The sequence below is a fragment of the Lepeophtheirus salmonis genome, chromosome 2 (genome assembly GCF_016086655.4).
Source record: "Lepeophtheirus salmonis chromosome 2, UVic_Lsal_1.4, whole genome shotgun sequence".
Taxonomy (NCBI): Eukaryota; Metazoa; Arthropoda; class Copepoda; order Siphonostomatoida; family Caligidae; genus Lepeophtheirus; species Lepeophtheirus salmonis.
Window position 1 is genome coordinate 666,487 of NC_052132.2, and position 17,708 is coordinate 684,194.

A 17,708-nucleotide genomic window follows, 5' to 3' on the forward strand; every position below is an offset into this window, starting at 1 on the left:
TTTTGTTCATTTTAGTTTTTAATATTTATTAAGATATTTAAATATAATAAGCTGGTCAGGTTCCATGAAAATAGATTAGAATAATATTCCAGGGGGAAATGAATTGCTTATGAGGATAATTAAATAAATGTTTGAATATAAAGCCAGTAATTTAATAAGTTTTTTGTGAATAGCTGAGGAATTTTTAATTTTTTTAAAATAGCTGTGGATTTTTTTTGTCAAGAAATTAAGTTTTTCGTATACAGCTAAAAAAAATTTAATTCTTCTTACAAAAAATTTCACATTTTAGATTTTTGAATAACTATGGTTGTTTTGAAATTTTAATTTTTGCATGTTTGTTTAAAAAAAACTACAAAAACCAACCCCTGGACATCATTTCAGTTGAGAAGATTCATCGTAACCTCCTTCAAAGAGATAAGCTACCTGAAGTTTGAAATAAGAGGTGGCTGTCTAGAAAAGTGATTAGGTTGATGCACTTAGGAATAATTCTTCATTTCTCAAGTTCCTTCTTTATTAAATTATGTACACAAGATTAATATATATACAAAAAGAATGACTATGCAGAAAGTGTTACGCAACTTAATATACATAAATAATCACGCAACTCCTTAGTACTGATCAAACACTTCATACAAATCTAAGTCAAGTCCAAATCCTTAAATACTCCTTCAACTCGAGTATTTAAATACTCCGATGAGTTTAGTTTGAGTCCTCAGATATAATTTTAGCTCTGGTCAAGTCAATAGTTACAAAATAAAGTTGAATATGTTAAGGCTTTTCTTGAGTTCCGTATGAAATAGCTATCTAGTACAAATCGTGTTGCAAGTCTTAGGTATCGAGTGCAAGTCAAGTCTTTGATCATGAGGTCAGTTCGAGTTAAAATTATTCAAAATATGGATTCAAGTCCAAGTCGAGTCGCAAGTCTCAAGTTTCTTTTGTGTATTGTCAGGGGCGTGCAAAGGGAGTGGGGTAGAGGAGCTGTAGCCTCCCATTCTAAAAAATAAAATAATATTTCCCTTTAACTTGAAATTTTTTTGTCATTCGGCAAATTATGCAGTAGCTCAAAAAGTTTAATATTTGAAATTATTTTGAAGAACTGTGGATTTTGAATTTTTTTTTCTGAAAAATTTAATTTTTTGTGAATAGCTATAGATTTTTCAAATTTTTTTCACAAAAATTGAATTTTTGGAATTTTTTTATTTTTCCCAATTTTTAACTCAAAAATTTAATTGTTCAATTTTTTTTAAATAACTATAGATTTTGTTAATTTTTTGATCTAAAATTGATAAAAATTCAAAAAGCAAGCCCCTTCCCCCCCCCAAAAAAAAAAAGGTATATATAAAACCCTTTATTGTTGACAACATTTTTATACAATTACCATAAAAAATCCATGCACGTAATATATTCATTATCCAATTTCAATAGTAACAAAATAAACTATATTGCATAAGATTCCAATACTAGTTTAGTAAAGCATTTCTGTATTCAAGTAACAACGAAGCAAACAGCAAGGATGCCAGTTGTGACACCCTCCTTCAACTTAAACGCGTGCAATGACAATAATATATCATGAATTATAATCAGAATAATACAAGGCCAGACTATGTAAAGAGCTCGCCGACATAATGTGAGCCCTACAACACATTCCTTCGTAGGATTACAATTTACAACGTTCGCCTAAGTCTGGAATGTATCTTATCTCATTCCTAATGCATATTTATATTAAAGACTTATGTGGATCAAGTGATTTTTTTCGTTTCAAAGAATAATGAATCTTCTTGGACTCTCCTTTGCTCCGCTTTTTATCCCGATCGAAAGACGGCTTCAAACCCTCGCAACATTTATATGGATGGGTAGCTTTCTATGTGGAGCTGTAATAGGTGCCAGTATTCTCTTGTATCTTTTATGTTATACCTCTTACTGGTGGATTTCATTGGCGTACATATCTTGGTTCGTTGTTGATCGCAATTCATGTAATAAAGGAGGCAGAACCATATCGTGAGTTTTAAGTTGACCTATTATAAAATGGGGTTTAATTTGAGTATTTTTAGGTGGATGCGGGATCTTCGTATATGGACGTATTTCCGGGATTTTTTCCCTGTAGAATTAGTGAAAACAGTGGAGTTGGATCCAGAGAAAACATATTTATTTACCAGCCAGCCTCATGGTAAGATTAGTCAACCTACTATAAAGCATATTTATAAAGAAACGATCCTTTGAGTCACTCTAAAAGCTCCCTCAACCTTTTAGTTTTATTTGATGACTATAAATAGGGGTTTTTCCTATTGTATGAGTCATATTATCTTCACTCCAAAAACTAAAAAAACTCCATAGGTGTTTATTTATCTTTCCATAAGACATAAATATGAAAAATTATATACGAATAACAATTGAGACTCTTATCATTAAGGAATTTGTGTTAGTAATACACATTCTACGCAGTACGATTAATAAATATCTAAATAAATAATAATATCATTCAACATTTACTTCTATTTTTAAAACAATCTAGCTAGAGTCTTCACATATGTTTGATAATACTATATGAAACATGAATTTTTACGCAGAATCAAATACCAAAATCAATTTAATGGCCCCTTCTAATGAGCTAATAAAGAAATGTTTGATCGATATACTATTGTTCTACACGTACAAATCAACTTTCTTTTTAAGGGCAACATACAATTGTCACGTAAACAAACGAAATGATATTCAATACGAGTGAGTATACTTATATGTTATAAAATACTTTAGATATATTCAGTAGTTTAGCATGGTTTCGATCCATTGTTTGAATATATGTACGATATTTAACATATTAAATTTTAGAGAAAAATGATTAAAACTCCCTTTAAATACTAAAAAAGGGTTGTACCAACAAGAAACTACATTTAAAAATATAAGACTTATTTATAGAACAAGACTACAACATTTGAATACATACATGAAGAATGTAATTTAATTCTTTACACAAATCTAATGATATTGAATTATTGCATTTATGACGCATATATGCTGTATACTTATGCATGTATTGCACATAAGTTGTAGCTAGTACAATTAGGCTGTACACCTTGTAATAAAAAATAAGATGATACATTTTGAATGCAAATTTTACATATGAATTAAGAACAGTACAATCATTGAAGTTCCATTAGATGTGTGATATGTTAATGAGGTAATCTTTGGGTCTTTTGATAAACATGGACTACAAATCGACATGTATTATGTCCCCCAGTATCAAATTGAAATGCCCACAGCTATATTGCTCCTTAATAAAGCAAAATAAACAACTTAATGTGATGTTAAATAGTAGCTTCGATGTATACAAGTGTTTTGACAGTCCTTATTTAGAACTGAAGATTGCAGTCCCCCTCCAGTTCAGTCCTACATACCAGTCCTACCTAAAACTATAAACCAAGTAGCGAAACGAAGAACTACGTGATCAATAGCTGAAAAATGTCGTGGTGTACAGAAACTTTTTTTGTCCGCTAGAGGTACAGTTTAGTTCTTATTTGGAGATACCATTAGGAGTTACCATGTTATCTAATGTATTTTACTTTTTTAGAAGATGTTCATTCGAGGTGCGGAAGACAGATTTAGCTTTACTAAAGAATGTTTTTGTAAAATGGAGTTTTGTTAACCCACTAATTTGTTTATTCGAGTTCAAAGATGTTTATTCTGCGTTAGCGAACTTAAAAATCAATTCAACTTTATTTCTTATTCTTTTAATCAGCCCCAGTACTGACAGTCCGAATGACCGGCAGCTTAAATAAAAATATACCGCAACAATACTGTTACATGGTGTCATTAACATAGATCAATAACCGACAGATTATAGGCCTTTTTTCTTTTTTTTCGGAAGAAAGCTTGTGTAATACAATAAAGGTAACGAAAACTCCTCTAATCAATGTTAGTTATATTGAATGTTTAAATTAGAATTAGGAACTGTTTAGATGTGAATAATTCCCCACATTTATGCCATAATAATTTTAAAGCGGGTGGTCCATTAAAATGTGAGCCCTATAATGAGATTATTCCCAAAATTTCAAGGCCATTATCGTTTTACTGGGGTGCCCATTGAAATCTGACCACTTACTAACTCAATAATTAATTGAGGTCGAGTGATTGAAACTTATTCATATTTCGATAAATTAAAGCATAAACAATTAGTTCCAAAACAAAACAGATCTGAGCTCTCTACCTTACGTACAGTCGAGAAAATGAAACTTAACGTGATCGACAAATTTTCTTTTGCGCAGTCTAAACAGTTGGGTGTCTCCAGGACCACCTTCTACGCCGTCATGGAGTCCGAAACGTTTCAGATGAAGAAGGGACCTCTCGAAAAGGCCAAACAGGATCCGGAGGAGTTCAAGAAAACAAACCAGGGCAATCCCCCCAGGTTCTTGAAGGGCCATGCATGAGATCTCGGGATTTCATAATCCCCCTGTCCAGAGATATATCAAAAAAGTGTGTGGAAAGAGCCTTGTGAGGGTGGGGAGGCCACTTTTGACACAAACAATGAAAAAAAAACAATCTCCTCCGTTGCAAGACTCTTTTGAATTAGTCTTTTAAACTCTTTTTTGACACTTTTGCCTCCCACTCACTGATGTTATCCCCGTCGACTAAACCTTTTGGGTGCATGTCATGGGGAAGGCATGCAGTGTCAATATTCCAACCACCGAGGCTGTCAATGTCACTTTCAGCCAGCACTGTGGCTATATCTGCACCGGGTACCAGGCCTTCTGCCATCGCCTGGAAGCCATCATTACCAGCTCTCCACATTTAATTATAGTATTAATTTTATTGAAATTTGATTGTTCATTAATAAAGTATATATTGTTGAAGTATAAAAAATTATAATTGTTCAGATCTTAATAGACCACTCGATAGCTAAATATTAAATATTTTTGGGACTTTTTTTTGATAAAAAGTTTGGGTGTACAAGTTAAAATTTATACAAAATTGCAACATGGACATAACACATATTATACCAATTGAATCTACTCTTTACAGTTAAATAATTACAAGCATTATATTCTAGGAGTCATGTGTGCTGGAGCCTTTGTTTCCTTTGCAACGAATGCATTGTCGTTTTCGAAACTCTTTAATGGTCTACATAGCCGTCTCCTAGTTTTAGAAGGACAATTTTGGTTCCCAATTTACAGAGAGTTCCTCATATCCCTTGGAGCCTGCAGTGCATCAAAAAGCAGCATGACTTACTTACTGGAGTAAGTTCGAGCTTGATCAAATATCAATCAATCTAGCAATAATTCATTTAATTTATTTCGTTACAGAAATGAGAAAAATGCAGCCATTGTTCTAGTCACCGGTGGAGTTTTGGAAGCAATGGAGAACAACAAAAATGTCATGCGCTTAGTTTTGAATCGTCGTAAAGGCTTCATAAAATTAGCCATAAAGCACGGTGTCCCTCTCGTGCCCACATTTACATTCGGAGAGAATTTCATATATGACATAATTAACAATCCAGTAGGATCCCTACTCCGGAAAATTCAGGAATTTTCTGAAAAGAAATTTAGTTTTTCACCCATTTTGTTTAATGGAAGAGGGATTTTTCAATACAGCTACGGAATTGTTCCTCGCAGGAAGAAATTAACTGTTGTGGTGGGAAGTCCAATGGATATCCCTAGGGATGAAGATCCATCAAGAGAATTAATTGAAGAAACACACTCAAAGTTTGTTGATTCAGTGCAAAAACTCTATAACGAGTATAATCCCAAGTATGGTGATCCAAAAATGAGTCTTGTGGTCTCATAATCATTTCTATGCATGGAGGTCCTCTTTTAAATACATTCTTTTATATCATTATCGTTGAATTAATCATTGCTTGTGTGCTAATTGCCATCATTATAAGGGAAATTGTTATTTTAACATATTTTTCAATTAAATATTTATTTAGGATTTTATCAATTGCGTATTTTCGTTAAATAATTTGACAGAATATTTTTATTGATAAAAAAATAAGTTTATAAAGGACATGTACAAAATGAAATATTATTTTACTTATTCAAACTATCTTAATACAAAACTAAGAACAAATGTAGCTTGTATACAAATCATTATTCACTTATAATTATCGTTATTGCTTTTGTAAATATGTAATTAAACGGGTATATATGATATATAATTAATCAAATAGTTAAATATTTTTATTTAAGTGTGTGCGAAATTATCAGAATAAACATGTGAAAGGTTGCGTGGTAGTTGTATAAATTTGTTACGTATATTCGGTTAAAATCAATATAATAATATTTTAGTATTATCTTGTTTCTTTATTTTCAAAGAATATACAAGTAGTGATTTAAATCCTGTGAATTTTGACACTGGCCCCTTTGTTTGGAATTGGTAATCTGAAGATTGCGTTTTCTTATCTTTAGCTGTTGTCATTATTATTTAATTCCTGAGTTGTTAAATTCCTTCTCTAAATAGATTCCACTATATTCAAAACCTGCATGAACATTCGTGTGTGCTCATGGAAGACATTTGAGAATATGTTGCAGAGTTATAATTATAAACCTTTGTTGGTCGAGGAGTAGAGATGGGGATCGAAATTGGATTAATTCTTGCATATATCCTTGTTTATTTCCTTCTCCACTCTTCATAGCTTATTTTATCTGATTTCCTACAAAACATTCTTCAAATTAGTTGGGCTTCATATTTGATTTTCGGTTTCTTTTTTTTAAGCATGCCCATTAAACACACGATTTTCATCACTCAGTATGTTATAGAACGGGGACGTACAACAGTGATTTGTTGCGGCACAAGTGCTATCAAACTCCTCTAAACAAGATTTTTATCGCTCTCAACACTCAACCACCGAAAGGAAGAATTTATAAAAATCTTTGGTCTTCTGTATTTTGTTTGTTGTAAACTGTTAGCTGTTCTTTAGAGAATAGTTTTGTCATTGAATAGATAATCTTATCACTTCTTAAACAATTTTTAAACTCTTTAATGGATAATATTTAATATGACCATGTAAAATCTATGTAATACCTTTTATAAGATAAGTAAATAGTATGTTTTCAACCATACAATACTATACTTTTGAAAATTTATGAAAACAGCTGAAAGGAAAATACAATACTTCTATGGTACCACCATTAATTTTCATAAGTTGACTCTTGTATGTATTTTCAAAAAAGTTATTAGAGAGGATTTGGGTTTTTATATTTATTTTTAATTTCAATGGGTTTCGTTTAGAATTCGTGTCATGCCATACTCTATCATTGATACTTATTTTTATAGAATTATCAATTCAATCTATATAATGATTAATAACTAATCCTTGAATAATAATTTAAAGTTGGTAACAAGAAAAATAAAGACGGCTAGCTATCCTATTTATTTATTTTTTTTCAAATTTTTCCTTTCCCCTTTAACGGTCGGGGTTGAGAGTGGATTAAAAACAATCGTAAACAAAAACCGTTACTTTTATGTTATCATAAACCTACGAAACCTAGCAAAATAAGATCTATATATCTCTCCAGTACTCCCAACCATTCATTGTCATGTTATTTCTCCACAATTTATATAATAAATTACATAAATATATCTCGTAATATTAAAATCCTACATATTATTTTATTGGATACTGTTAAATATTGCTTAGTAATATTTTATTAAAAGAATATATGTTTTTATATGATAGTCAAAATTTCTTCAAGGAAATAAAATATACGAGGAAGGATTATGGAAAAATTGAATTCCTGTCCTTTTGGAAACGGAGCTTAAGTATATTCAGAGATGCATAAGACTTTTACTAGAAAATCGGAGCGGCTTGTCTAGTTGACAATCTGAACGGAATATACTTCAATGAGAATTCTTACTTGAAAAAGAGTAATTGCAATACTATAATGTTTACTCATACTTAATCAGTGCAAGTAAACCTGACCAATTAAGGAACTTTAACGAAGAAGAAATTTAAAGTCCTTTAATTATTCAGACTGAAGAGAATAATTAAACCTAAGAGTGTTGTCAATTGAACTACGTCGTTCCATTAAGGCTTATTTATTCTCCAAATGTGTTATCATTATTATTTAATTCTTGAAGACCAAACATTTATTTATAAATCAATCATGATTTATAAGTGGATTTCCTTATTGGACTTGGAGTAGAATTAAGGTGCGAGATCGGAACCTTACCAGCCTATATGTCCTTGCTTTATTCTTAAATACCTGTGTCACATATTTTATGCTTCATAAAAGAAGAATTCTCCACTATCTTTTGTGGAAATTGTTTTAAAAATGCATAATAAAATAATATAGGAATTTAAATATAATTACCTCACACGTCATACTTTCTCTTTCTATCTCGAAATTGGAGACAGCCACAGAGGATAGTTGAAATGCAACTCTCGCAACCTTTTAATAATAAAGAAATTAATTTCTTACGCGAAGAGTAGGGAAGAATATAATTGGCTGAGGAAGAAATGACGCGAAGTCTTCCGAGTTATTTGGTTAATTAACACTTCGAAGGGTCACGAAAGTTGTTGGAAGTTCTCATGGTGTGGAAGAAGTTGTGAATTTGGCTCTTATGGAGTGTTGGGAGGAGGGGGGGGGGTGAGTTCTGCCGGAGTCCATCCGTTGACTGAGAGAGGAGACCGGAGGGGATCATATCTAATTATGTAAGATATGACTTCCGACTATCCTAGGGACCGGTCCCAAGAACTGATAGATTAAGGCTAAAAGACTATCGGGTTGTACATTGAAATCAGAATACTTACTAATTCAATAATGAATGGTTGAGAAATGGAAATTAATTCATATTCCGATATATTGAAGCATGAACAATTAATTACAAAACAAAACAAACTTGAGTTCTTTAGCTTATGTACAAGTCTAGAAAATGACACTTGAATGTGATCGATGAATTTGCATTATTGTCCGTATTACGCTTAGTCGGTTCAGTTCTGAATCGAGTATGGGGGTCTCAAAGGAAGAAATTCGCCCAATTCTAAAATTTTCCTACCTTTAATGGAAAAATGCATCTAAACTACCAAAAAAATTTGCGATGTATACAGGGCTGATACTGTTTCCGTTCGTGTTGAACACCAGCAGTTGCAGCAATTTTTCCAGCTGAATTCTGCCCTCTACTGTGAACAACTCGACCGTTTGATGTTGGTGATCAAATAGAATTGGCCAGCATTGGTGAATAGGAGGCAGCAAGACTTCATCAAGACAATACCAGTCCGCACGCATCTTTGAAAACGCACCAGAAGCTACGTGAGCTCGGATGAGAAGTTCTTATGCATCCACGTTACAGTCTCGACCTGGTACAAATTGGATACCTGTCTATGGTCAACGTGTTTAAGGTTATAAATTTGACCTCAATGGAGGTATGCGAAAATTGGTTTCTCACGTTTTTTGCCAATAGGGACAAGAGCTCTAAGGACATGATAATTATGAAGTTGAATTCTCGTTGGCATCAAGTTTTTGAACAGAAAGATGCATAATTGGCTTAAATCAAGTGATTGTAACCTTTCGTATAAGGCAGGGAAATAAAGTGGAAAAAGTACAAAATTACATTTTCTCCAAATCTATAATTTACTAACAAGCAGATTATGCGTGGAGATCCAATGGATATAAATCCTTTAAAATACTGACCTCAAGAACAACCTTAGCATTATGGACTTGACGTAAGCTCGAAATATATCTGAAGAATCCATGAAAATACTCGTATTCAAAGTATTGCACTTGCAAGCAAAGATATGTGACTCGACTGGGAATTGGCAATGAAGATTTATTTTAGCATACAAATATTTCCTCTCATATTTTCATAAACTTGCATTCTTAAACAGTTAAATTATTCATAAATGCATTCACGTTAAATTTTATTTGAATACCTTCCTCAAAGTTATATTTACCTATTTAGTAGATACATCACTTAGATAAGCACACAAGTATACAACAATTTCCGACTCAAAAAAAGAATTTAAGGAATTTTAATACTTCATAACTCGACTTACTTATATATTACTCTTTCGATCATAGCTAATTTTTGAATATATCTTATGTGTGCTCAATCAATTACAGACACTTAGTGATTACTGCGTGCGATATAAAATCGTGGATTGGACTTGAAATCAATCTAGATATATTTTAGGATGTATTCATTTTATAATACATGTTTGCATTATTAAAAGGAGGGACTATTACTGTTAATAAAGGGTAACAAAAGCTTTTCAATATCAACAGCTGTCAGCACGGAGCAAAAAAGGTAAATGATTTCTGATTTGCTCTAGGCCAAATTTATCATTCGGGAGATCATGAAAGTGATAAAGTACTTCCAGAGTCTTGTTTATAAGATTAAAAGTATTGCAGCTTCAGATCAGGGCCCTGAAAGGTTAATCATTGATTTGCCTGTGAGGAGGTATGTGAAGAATTTGGGAAAAGCATCTTATATATGACGACATCGGCAACTACTTTCAACAGTAACCAAGGCCAACTGGGTCAAGAGAGACTAGAAATTATTGACTTGGTGTTAAAGCATGATTGATCAACAGTTCACATCTGTTTACAGACTGTTCCTCCCTAAACTATTCCGTTTTGGGTGTAGTCGAGAAGAGAGCCTGGAATAAAGGCTAAGTGTTGCACTCCTTTTCGTTCATGCAAACGTTTACCCTATTTGTTCATGATCAAAAAGTCCACGATTTTATGTTGTATACTGTAAAAACATTATTGTTCCCCTGTTAATTCCTTGAGGGTTTTATTTATTATAGCCACTGAAAAATATAATTTGGTTTATTTTGGAGGCAGAAATTAATCCCACGACGATCGATTAAATAATGAATAAAAAAGAAGAAAGAATACACGCAACAACCGTTTTTTTTTCTAATTTTATTGGTACTTTTTTCATTAGAAACTACTCCATTGTTGTGTAGAGAATAATGTATCTCTACCGATTAGAAAAGGAAAAACAGTTGAAGCGTGTGCTCTTTTTCCTTTTTTGTTTATTTTTTTATAAGTCATGGGTGTGTTAACATATCCATCTAAAAGAAAAATTATCGCCTATGTTTGATGTAAATTGATTTAAAAATGAATAAAAATATATAAACATGAATTAAATACAGTTCTGATCTTTTTCCTACAATAAGGTTATTTTAAATGTTAAAGGTTCTCCTCCTTATAGGATTAATTCCCCCCCCCCCCCTTTTTCCAAATAATATAACAGGCAGCAAATATTAACAAGGGCCTTAATTTAAGGTGTACCATATGTGATGATTTAGCTCTTACACAAATTCAGGGAGTTTTTTTCCGATCGGCAATCAATTGCAACATGGCCATGTTATATCTCTGGCTTAGTATTGCAATCGGTCCTGATCTTTATACCGCTATATCACAACAAAAATAGCAAATTAAGTGCAATTAGATTAATTTCTACAAAATTAAATATTGTGTAATAGTACTATGGTTCTCGAGAACGGTCTTTGTCCTAAAACTGCTGAGTTTATTACCTTCGGTCTTAGTCTTGGTCTCGAACTAAGAATATTGATATTGGTCTCGGTCTAGATTTTCCTCTCTAACTTTATAACATCGGTCTTAAGTTTGTGTTGATCTTTATATATGTCGTGGTAACGGATTTTTGCCTATATTTATGGATAGGAATTTTTGGCATTGCAAATACTGAATTTTAATTTCTTCACCAAACGTGCCAAAAAGATGGATACAGCCAAGCAGGAACTGGAAAGATACCTGGCTAATTACTCTGAAGACCTGGAAATGATATTGGCCTACCGGAGGGTCTAAAAGGTATTTCAAAGATACAATGTCTTACTTCCGCGTGGTGTCAGAAGGGAACGTTTGTTCTCCTAGGTCCAATGGATCCTAAGAAGGACTAGACAGAGTCTGGGAGACGAAAACTTTGAGATGCAGCTCCTGTTAGTGGAAAATAAAGACCTACATGAGAATAATTTATGTAGATATTATATTATTCACCAATAGACTATATTTTAGTTTTTTCTATATATATTTTATTTTTTTGATTTTAGTAAAATATTGTAAATAAATACATTTGAAACAAGTGAAGTGTTCTTTAAGTTTAAACACTATATACAGGGTGCCCACGATAAATTGGAACTACTTTATACTTCATCCAGATCCATAATGTGGATATTCGAGGTTAAATCATACTAATATAAAAGGGTGCGTGAACAATACATTATAACTTCCACCACAATTGTTTTGACAACAAACAATAGTTATCATTGAACAAGCAAGGAGAGACGTCATCCTCGAATTGGCTCGCGCGGGACACAATCCCTCTGCTATCTACAAACTTCTTAACTACCCCAAAACCACGGTGTACCAGGTCTTCAATGCCTGGGAGGTTGAGGGGAAAGTCTGCCACAAGGCCCACAACATGAGAAGTGACCGAATCCGCACTCCCCGCTTCCTTGAAGGCCTCCGGAAGTCCATCAAGGCTTTGCCTGGGACTTCCTTGTCCAGGTTGGCCAAGAACCCTGGACTGAGCAAGTAGCTGGACTCCAAGGCTGTGAATGGCATCCATGAAGGCCACCAGGCTCTCCAACGGTAAGTGTCTCCTCAATGACCTGAAGAGCCATGGAGAAAGAATCATCTTCTTCTCCGACGAGAAGAACTGGACTGTCGACAGAAGCTACAACATCCAGAATGACAGGTGGCTTGCCAAGGAGAGAGAAGAGGTCCCTGTGGTCTTCACCACAAAGTTCCTGGCCTCCGTGATGACCCTGGGTGCCATTTGCAGCACTGGTGAGCTGATGCCTCCTTTCTTCTTCAATCCCAAGGAAAGGGTTAACGCAATAAGGTACTGTGAAGTCATAGAGGAGTTTGTCATCCCCTGGATGAAGGATACGGCCGCTGGGAGGGAGTTCATATTCCAACAAGACTCAGCACCCGCACACATCACCATGAGGACCACTAATCTCTTCAACTCCCACTACATCACTTTCTGGGATCGCAACATCTGGCCCTCCACCTCACCCGACCTCAATCCGTGTGATAACTACTGGTAGGGGAAGTTGGAGAGGGAGGTGTGCAAGGTCAGCTACAAGAGCATCGCGGCCCTGAAGGGCTCCATTACGAGGAAGTCGTAATTGTCGATTCCGCAGAAGTCATCAGGGCATGCAAATTATTTAAGAGCAGGATGGAGAAGATGGTGGCTGCTGAGGGAGGACATGTTGAATAAATTTATTGTTTAATATCATGTCTAACTTTTTCATATTGACAAATACAATCCAAATTCCATTTTTATCAAGCAGGTTGAATTTTAAGATAGTTCCAATTTATCATGCACCCCCTGTACATAAATAGATTTAAAGATATGATCATCATAAAATTGATCAAATTGCTGATCGCAAATGGGGCTGATCATTATTATATCGCTTTATCGCAGTGAATTTCAGATCGCAATGCTTGATCAGATTGCATTTTTTTCCTGAGCACTTACAAGCCTGCACAAATGATATTTCTAAGTTTCATTTGTATCAACAACAAATAACAAATTAAGTTTAATGATCGGATGGCTCAATACCCAAGGAAAGTGCCGGAGATATTAAAAAAAAAGATCGTAAATTCAAATCCGGATTGATTGATGTTTTTGTATCATTTCGTATGTTCTTATGCAGGGTCCCACTTTTATCATTCATATGGATTAGAGATATTCCATATCAAATAACCCAATAAAAGGCTATATTACTCTAGAAGTCATCATAATTTGATCCTTTATCGCAAATATTAAATCAAATAATATATTTGCAATTATGTGGATGATCAGTTCTCAAGACTCCAAATTTCAAATAAGTTGTACCCACTAAATCTGAGGGTCAATTTAATTGAATGGTTTCAAATATTTATACAAAATAAAAATAGTTTTTTCATCTTTGACCCTGTAGATTAAATTTCATTTTATTAGTAAAATGGAATTCATTGTAGCCTTGTAGATTTGTTGCGGAGTCCTTGTTGGACTCCAACAAAAATTGAGGATGGACATTATTGTAACTCTTGGCAATGTGTTTGTTAATTTTCTATTCCGCACTTGTCACAGCTGATCGTAGCTGATCTAAACATCATAAATACAAAGCTGCTTTTCTCCAAAACATTCTTCAAATTGTCAGAATTTCAATGTAGATTATTCGGCTTTTTTTTTAACATGCCCAAAATAAACATGATTTTCATAATTAATTATCACCCAGTTATAATAAAAACAGCATACTTCAACAAATTTAAAGGGTGATTCAAAACGAGAGGTTTTTGGATTGTAGAAATAAAACACATAAAATATTATATTATGGTCAAAACTTTAATATGAACCGAACAAACAATCCTTTACAATTATTTCTAGAAAATAATCCCCTTCATATGTTGGCCTCAACTAGCCTTTAAATGGCCCATTCTTTCGCGCCAATTTTCGATGACGCGTTCGTGCATTGTGACCGGAATCTCACAAATAACTCGCTCAATATTTGCTTCCAATACTTCAATCGTCCCTGGTTTATCCACATAGACTTTTGATTTTACGTATCCACAAAGAAAACAGTCCAAAGGTGTGATATCACACCATCTTGGTGGCCAATTCACCGTGCCAAAACGTGAAATTAATTGCTCACTAAAATGATGTCCCAAAATCCATTGAATCAATAAGTCCATTGTTACGCGCGCTGTGTGGCAAGTGGCATCGTCTTGTTAGAACCAAATATGGTGGAGACCATGTGCTTTAATTTGAGGTAGCAAAAAGTATGTTACCATGGCGTGATAACGTTCGACGTTGACCGTAACGTGTTTTTCACGATCTTTGGCTACACATTCGGCTACAGCCGCAATATTTTCTACGCTGCGAGCTGTATGTGGTCTACCAGACGACGGGACATCCCAGCAAGTTGCTGCCCCTTCAAATTTATCGATTATTCTGCGAATTGGGGATTCTGAAGGTCGATTATGTGGACCATAAGTTGGGCGTAATTTGCGAAAAACATCTTTCACAAAACGCTGATTTTCATAGTACAATTGAACAATTTGTACACGTTGTTGGGGCGTATATCTTTCCATGAAAAATTGTAAAACAATACTGAGTAAAAATAACGTATGAGTTTGACAGAACTCGCGCGTGCCTGTCAAAAAATCCCTACTGGAAAAAACCGCTTGTTTTGAATCACCCTGTAATAATTTAATGCAAACTCTTAATAAAAGTAAATACACTAAATATCAGCTTAAAAAAAGCTATGTAATTTTATCATATTTTTGTCAGGAGAAATTCAATGATAAAATTCAAACGACATTATACAATAATTATATCTTATATATAATTTGAAATACATCAATTAACTTTTCTTTAATTTTATTATTATTATACATGTCCATAAATCAACATGATCATAAGTTGAGACTGAAATTTAAAATGTGTTTATCGGCATATTGAACAGTATAAAATAATGATGGAAAATAATTATTACAAACTTACAAAGACCCCATATTATTTTACAAAATATACCTTGGCCAACAGGTTGTGCAGGTGGGCAGCTGGTCCCCAAGGGAGATCAAAACCTATCGCCGCCAAGATCAAGATCGGGGATCAAATTGTCGCCTACTTTAAACCTTGATATTCCCTTGATATCACCTTGAGTTCCCTGCAACGGTCATTGTGTTCGGAGTGGTCACCAGTGAAGGTCATGTTATGCCTCCCCACATGTTTGAAACGGGTCTAAAGGTCAATACAGAGGTCTACTTGGATGTTATGGAGAAGGTGGTTCTGCCCTGGATCCAAGGGGTGGCCGGAGACAGGCCCTGGGTGTGGCAACAGGACTCAGCACCCTGCCATGTGTCCAAAATCTACATGCAGTGGTTAACCGAGAACTGTTATGACGTCGTAACCAAGGATTTGTGGCCTCCTAACTCTCCCGACCTGAATCCTTTGGACTATTTTGTCTGGGGCTATCTCAAGAGACATACCAACAGACATCAAGGCCAGCCTGATGGACTCCATCAAGGAGGTATTCGGCAACATGGACAATGAGATGGTCAGAAGAGCCTGCGGCCGGTTCAGAGGCCGTATTGAGGCTGTTATTGATGCCAACGGTGATTATATCAAATGAATGGCTACTCTATACCTATATGCTCGTCATAGTTTTGATTTTCAATAAAATAGTTAAAAATATATATTTTGTGTTGTTTTTTGTAGAAAAATATTTTGGCGACAATTTGATCCCTGCTCCCTGTATAATACCAAAAATAGTTCAAGCCCTTGAATTTTGTAAAATTAAGGGAATCCTTGATGCTAAGGGAAATAGCGGCGGTGTGTTTCGAAACCATTTTTGGTTCAGTAGTTCATATACACAACCCATTGATCAGGGTGTGTTACAGGATATTAGAAGGGGTAATTGATGTTCAAGGAAGTGGCAGCGGTGAGTATTGGCCCACCTTGTGGACAAGCAGTTCACTTGCATAACCTGTCGGTTGGGGTTTATTAAAGTATGTTAAAAGGGGTGCATGATTATCAGGATAGCGGAAGAGATAGGTTTTGGTCTATCTTAGGGACCAGCTGTCCACTGACAAACCTGTTGACCAAGGTATATTTTGTAAAATAATATGGTGTCTGACGAGACAATTTCTTATTATATAATAATTTGAGAATATGGAAATAAATAATTAGGACCCGTCAAGGAATTAAATTTCTTATCATACAATATAAATTTCAATGAAAATGCACACGATTATCAAATTGAATCATAATCAAATTGCTTGGAATGAATTGTTTAGCATTGAAATTACCCAAAATAGTTTAACTTACAATGTAAATGAACGTAAAATAATCGTTTTATTGGAAATGTTATGGATTTCCCGGACGTTTTACACAATACTGCTTTTATAGGCAACCTGCAAAAAGCCTAATTTTGCCAAAAAAAAACAAGCAAATTCGAAGCACTAATTTTTACCAGCCTCAATTAAGGCTAACTTTGTACCCTCAGGCAATGTTGGCCAAAGACATGATCAGGTTGTAAGGAGGATGCATAAAAACTTCCCATTCGAGGTCACGGAGCTTATTGTGCTTCATCGAAGATGTGCACGTTCCAACATTGTCATGATGATGTTATTCACCAATGCTGGCCGCTTTGTTTGATCTCCAGCTTCAAACGGTCGAGTTGTTTACAGTACAGAGCAGGAAATAAATCACTGGAACCACTGTTGTGTAACACAAACCAAAAGTGTATTAGCCCCATACTTGGCAAATTTTCTTGGTTGCTTTTGAGAATATTTTCGAATTCAGGTAGTAAAAATTTAAAATATGCCGAATTTTTCTTTGATACCTCCATAACCGACGAACAATTATTCATAACTCAACCAGCCAAGCGCAATAGTACAACGTTCTATCGTATGATTGGATTTGACCAATAATGAACAATATATACTTAATTTAAAAAAAAGGGTGGGAAATATGAAATAATTTTTACCCCAACCTAATATTTTGTGTGTTTACCTATAGTATCTACATGGGTTTCTCATTTCTGGTAATTTGTTTCAGAACAAAATACTGGTAAATACAGGTATCCTGTTAGAAAATAGCTTACCTGGCATTAAGATTAAGTCGGTGCCTGTGTGTGCTGTCATTTTTGCTATGATGCATCAGTCTAATGGTGTCTTTTTTTTAGCGGCAGAAACGTTGTTTTATCAACAAATTTTAGAAAAGTTTTGGGGATCATAGCGATTGCTGCTCCAGAT

The 17,708-nt window shown here is 34.3% G+C and overlaps 1 protein-coding gene and 1 long non-coding RNA gene across 2 annotated transcripts; both read left to right on the forward strand.

The window, feature by feature from the left end:
- Positions 1-1,583: 1,583 nt before the first annotated feature.
- Positions 1,584-6,280, forward strand: LOC121132265 (2-acylglycerol O-acyltransferase 1). Its single transcript, XM_040727631.2, has 4 exons — positions 1,584-1,998; positions 2,052-2,167; positions 5,045-5,231; positions 5,298-6,280. The coding sequence occupies exons 1-4, from the start codon at positions 1,769-1,771 to the stop codon at positions 5,776-5,778; spliced, it is 1,014 nt and encodes a 337-aa protein (XP_040583565.1). The 5' UTR covers positions 1,584-1,768; the 3' UTR covers positions 5,779-6,280.
- LOC121132266 (uncharacterized) lies at positions 2,174-4,590 on the forward strand. Its single transcript, XR_005869291.2, has 2 exons — positions 2,174-3,497; positions 3,569-4,590. It is a non-coding gene; the product is annotated as an uncharacterized lncRNA (long non-coding RNA).
- Positions 6,281-17,708: the final 11,428 nt, after the last annotated feature.

Excerpts from the sequence above, each read along its gene's own strand:
- LOC121132265 (XM_040727631.2), top strand. The coding sequence starts at position 1,769 with ATGAATCTTCTTGGACTCTCCTTTGCTCCGCTTTTTATCCCGATCGAA. Across the intron at positions 2,168-5,044 it reads ATTTACCAGCCAGCCTCATG|GAGTCATGTGTGCTGGAGCC; the intron begins GTAAGATTAGTC and ends ATTATATTCTAG. Across the intron at positions 5,232-5,297 it reads AGCATGACTTACTTACTGGA|AAATGAGAAAAATGCAGCCA; the intron begins GTAAGTTCGAGC and ends ATTTCGTTACAG.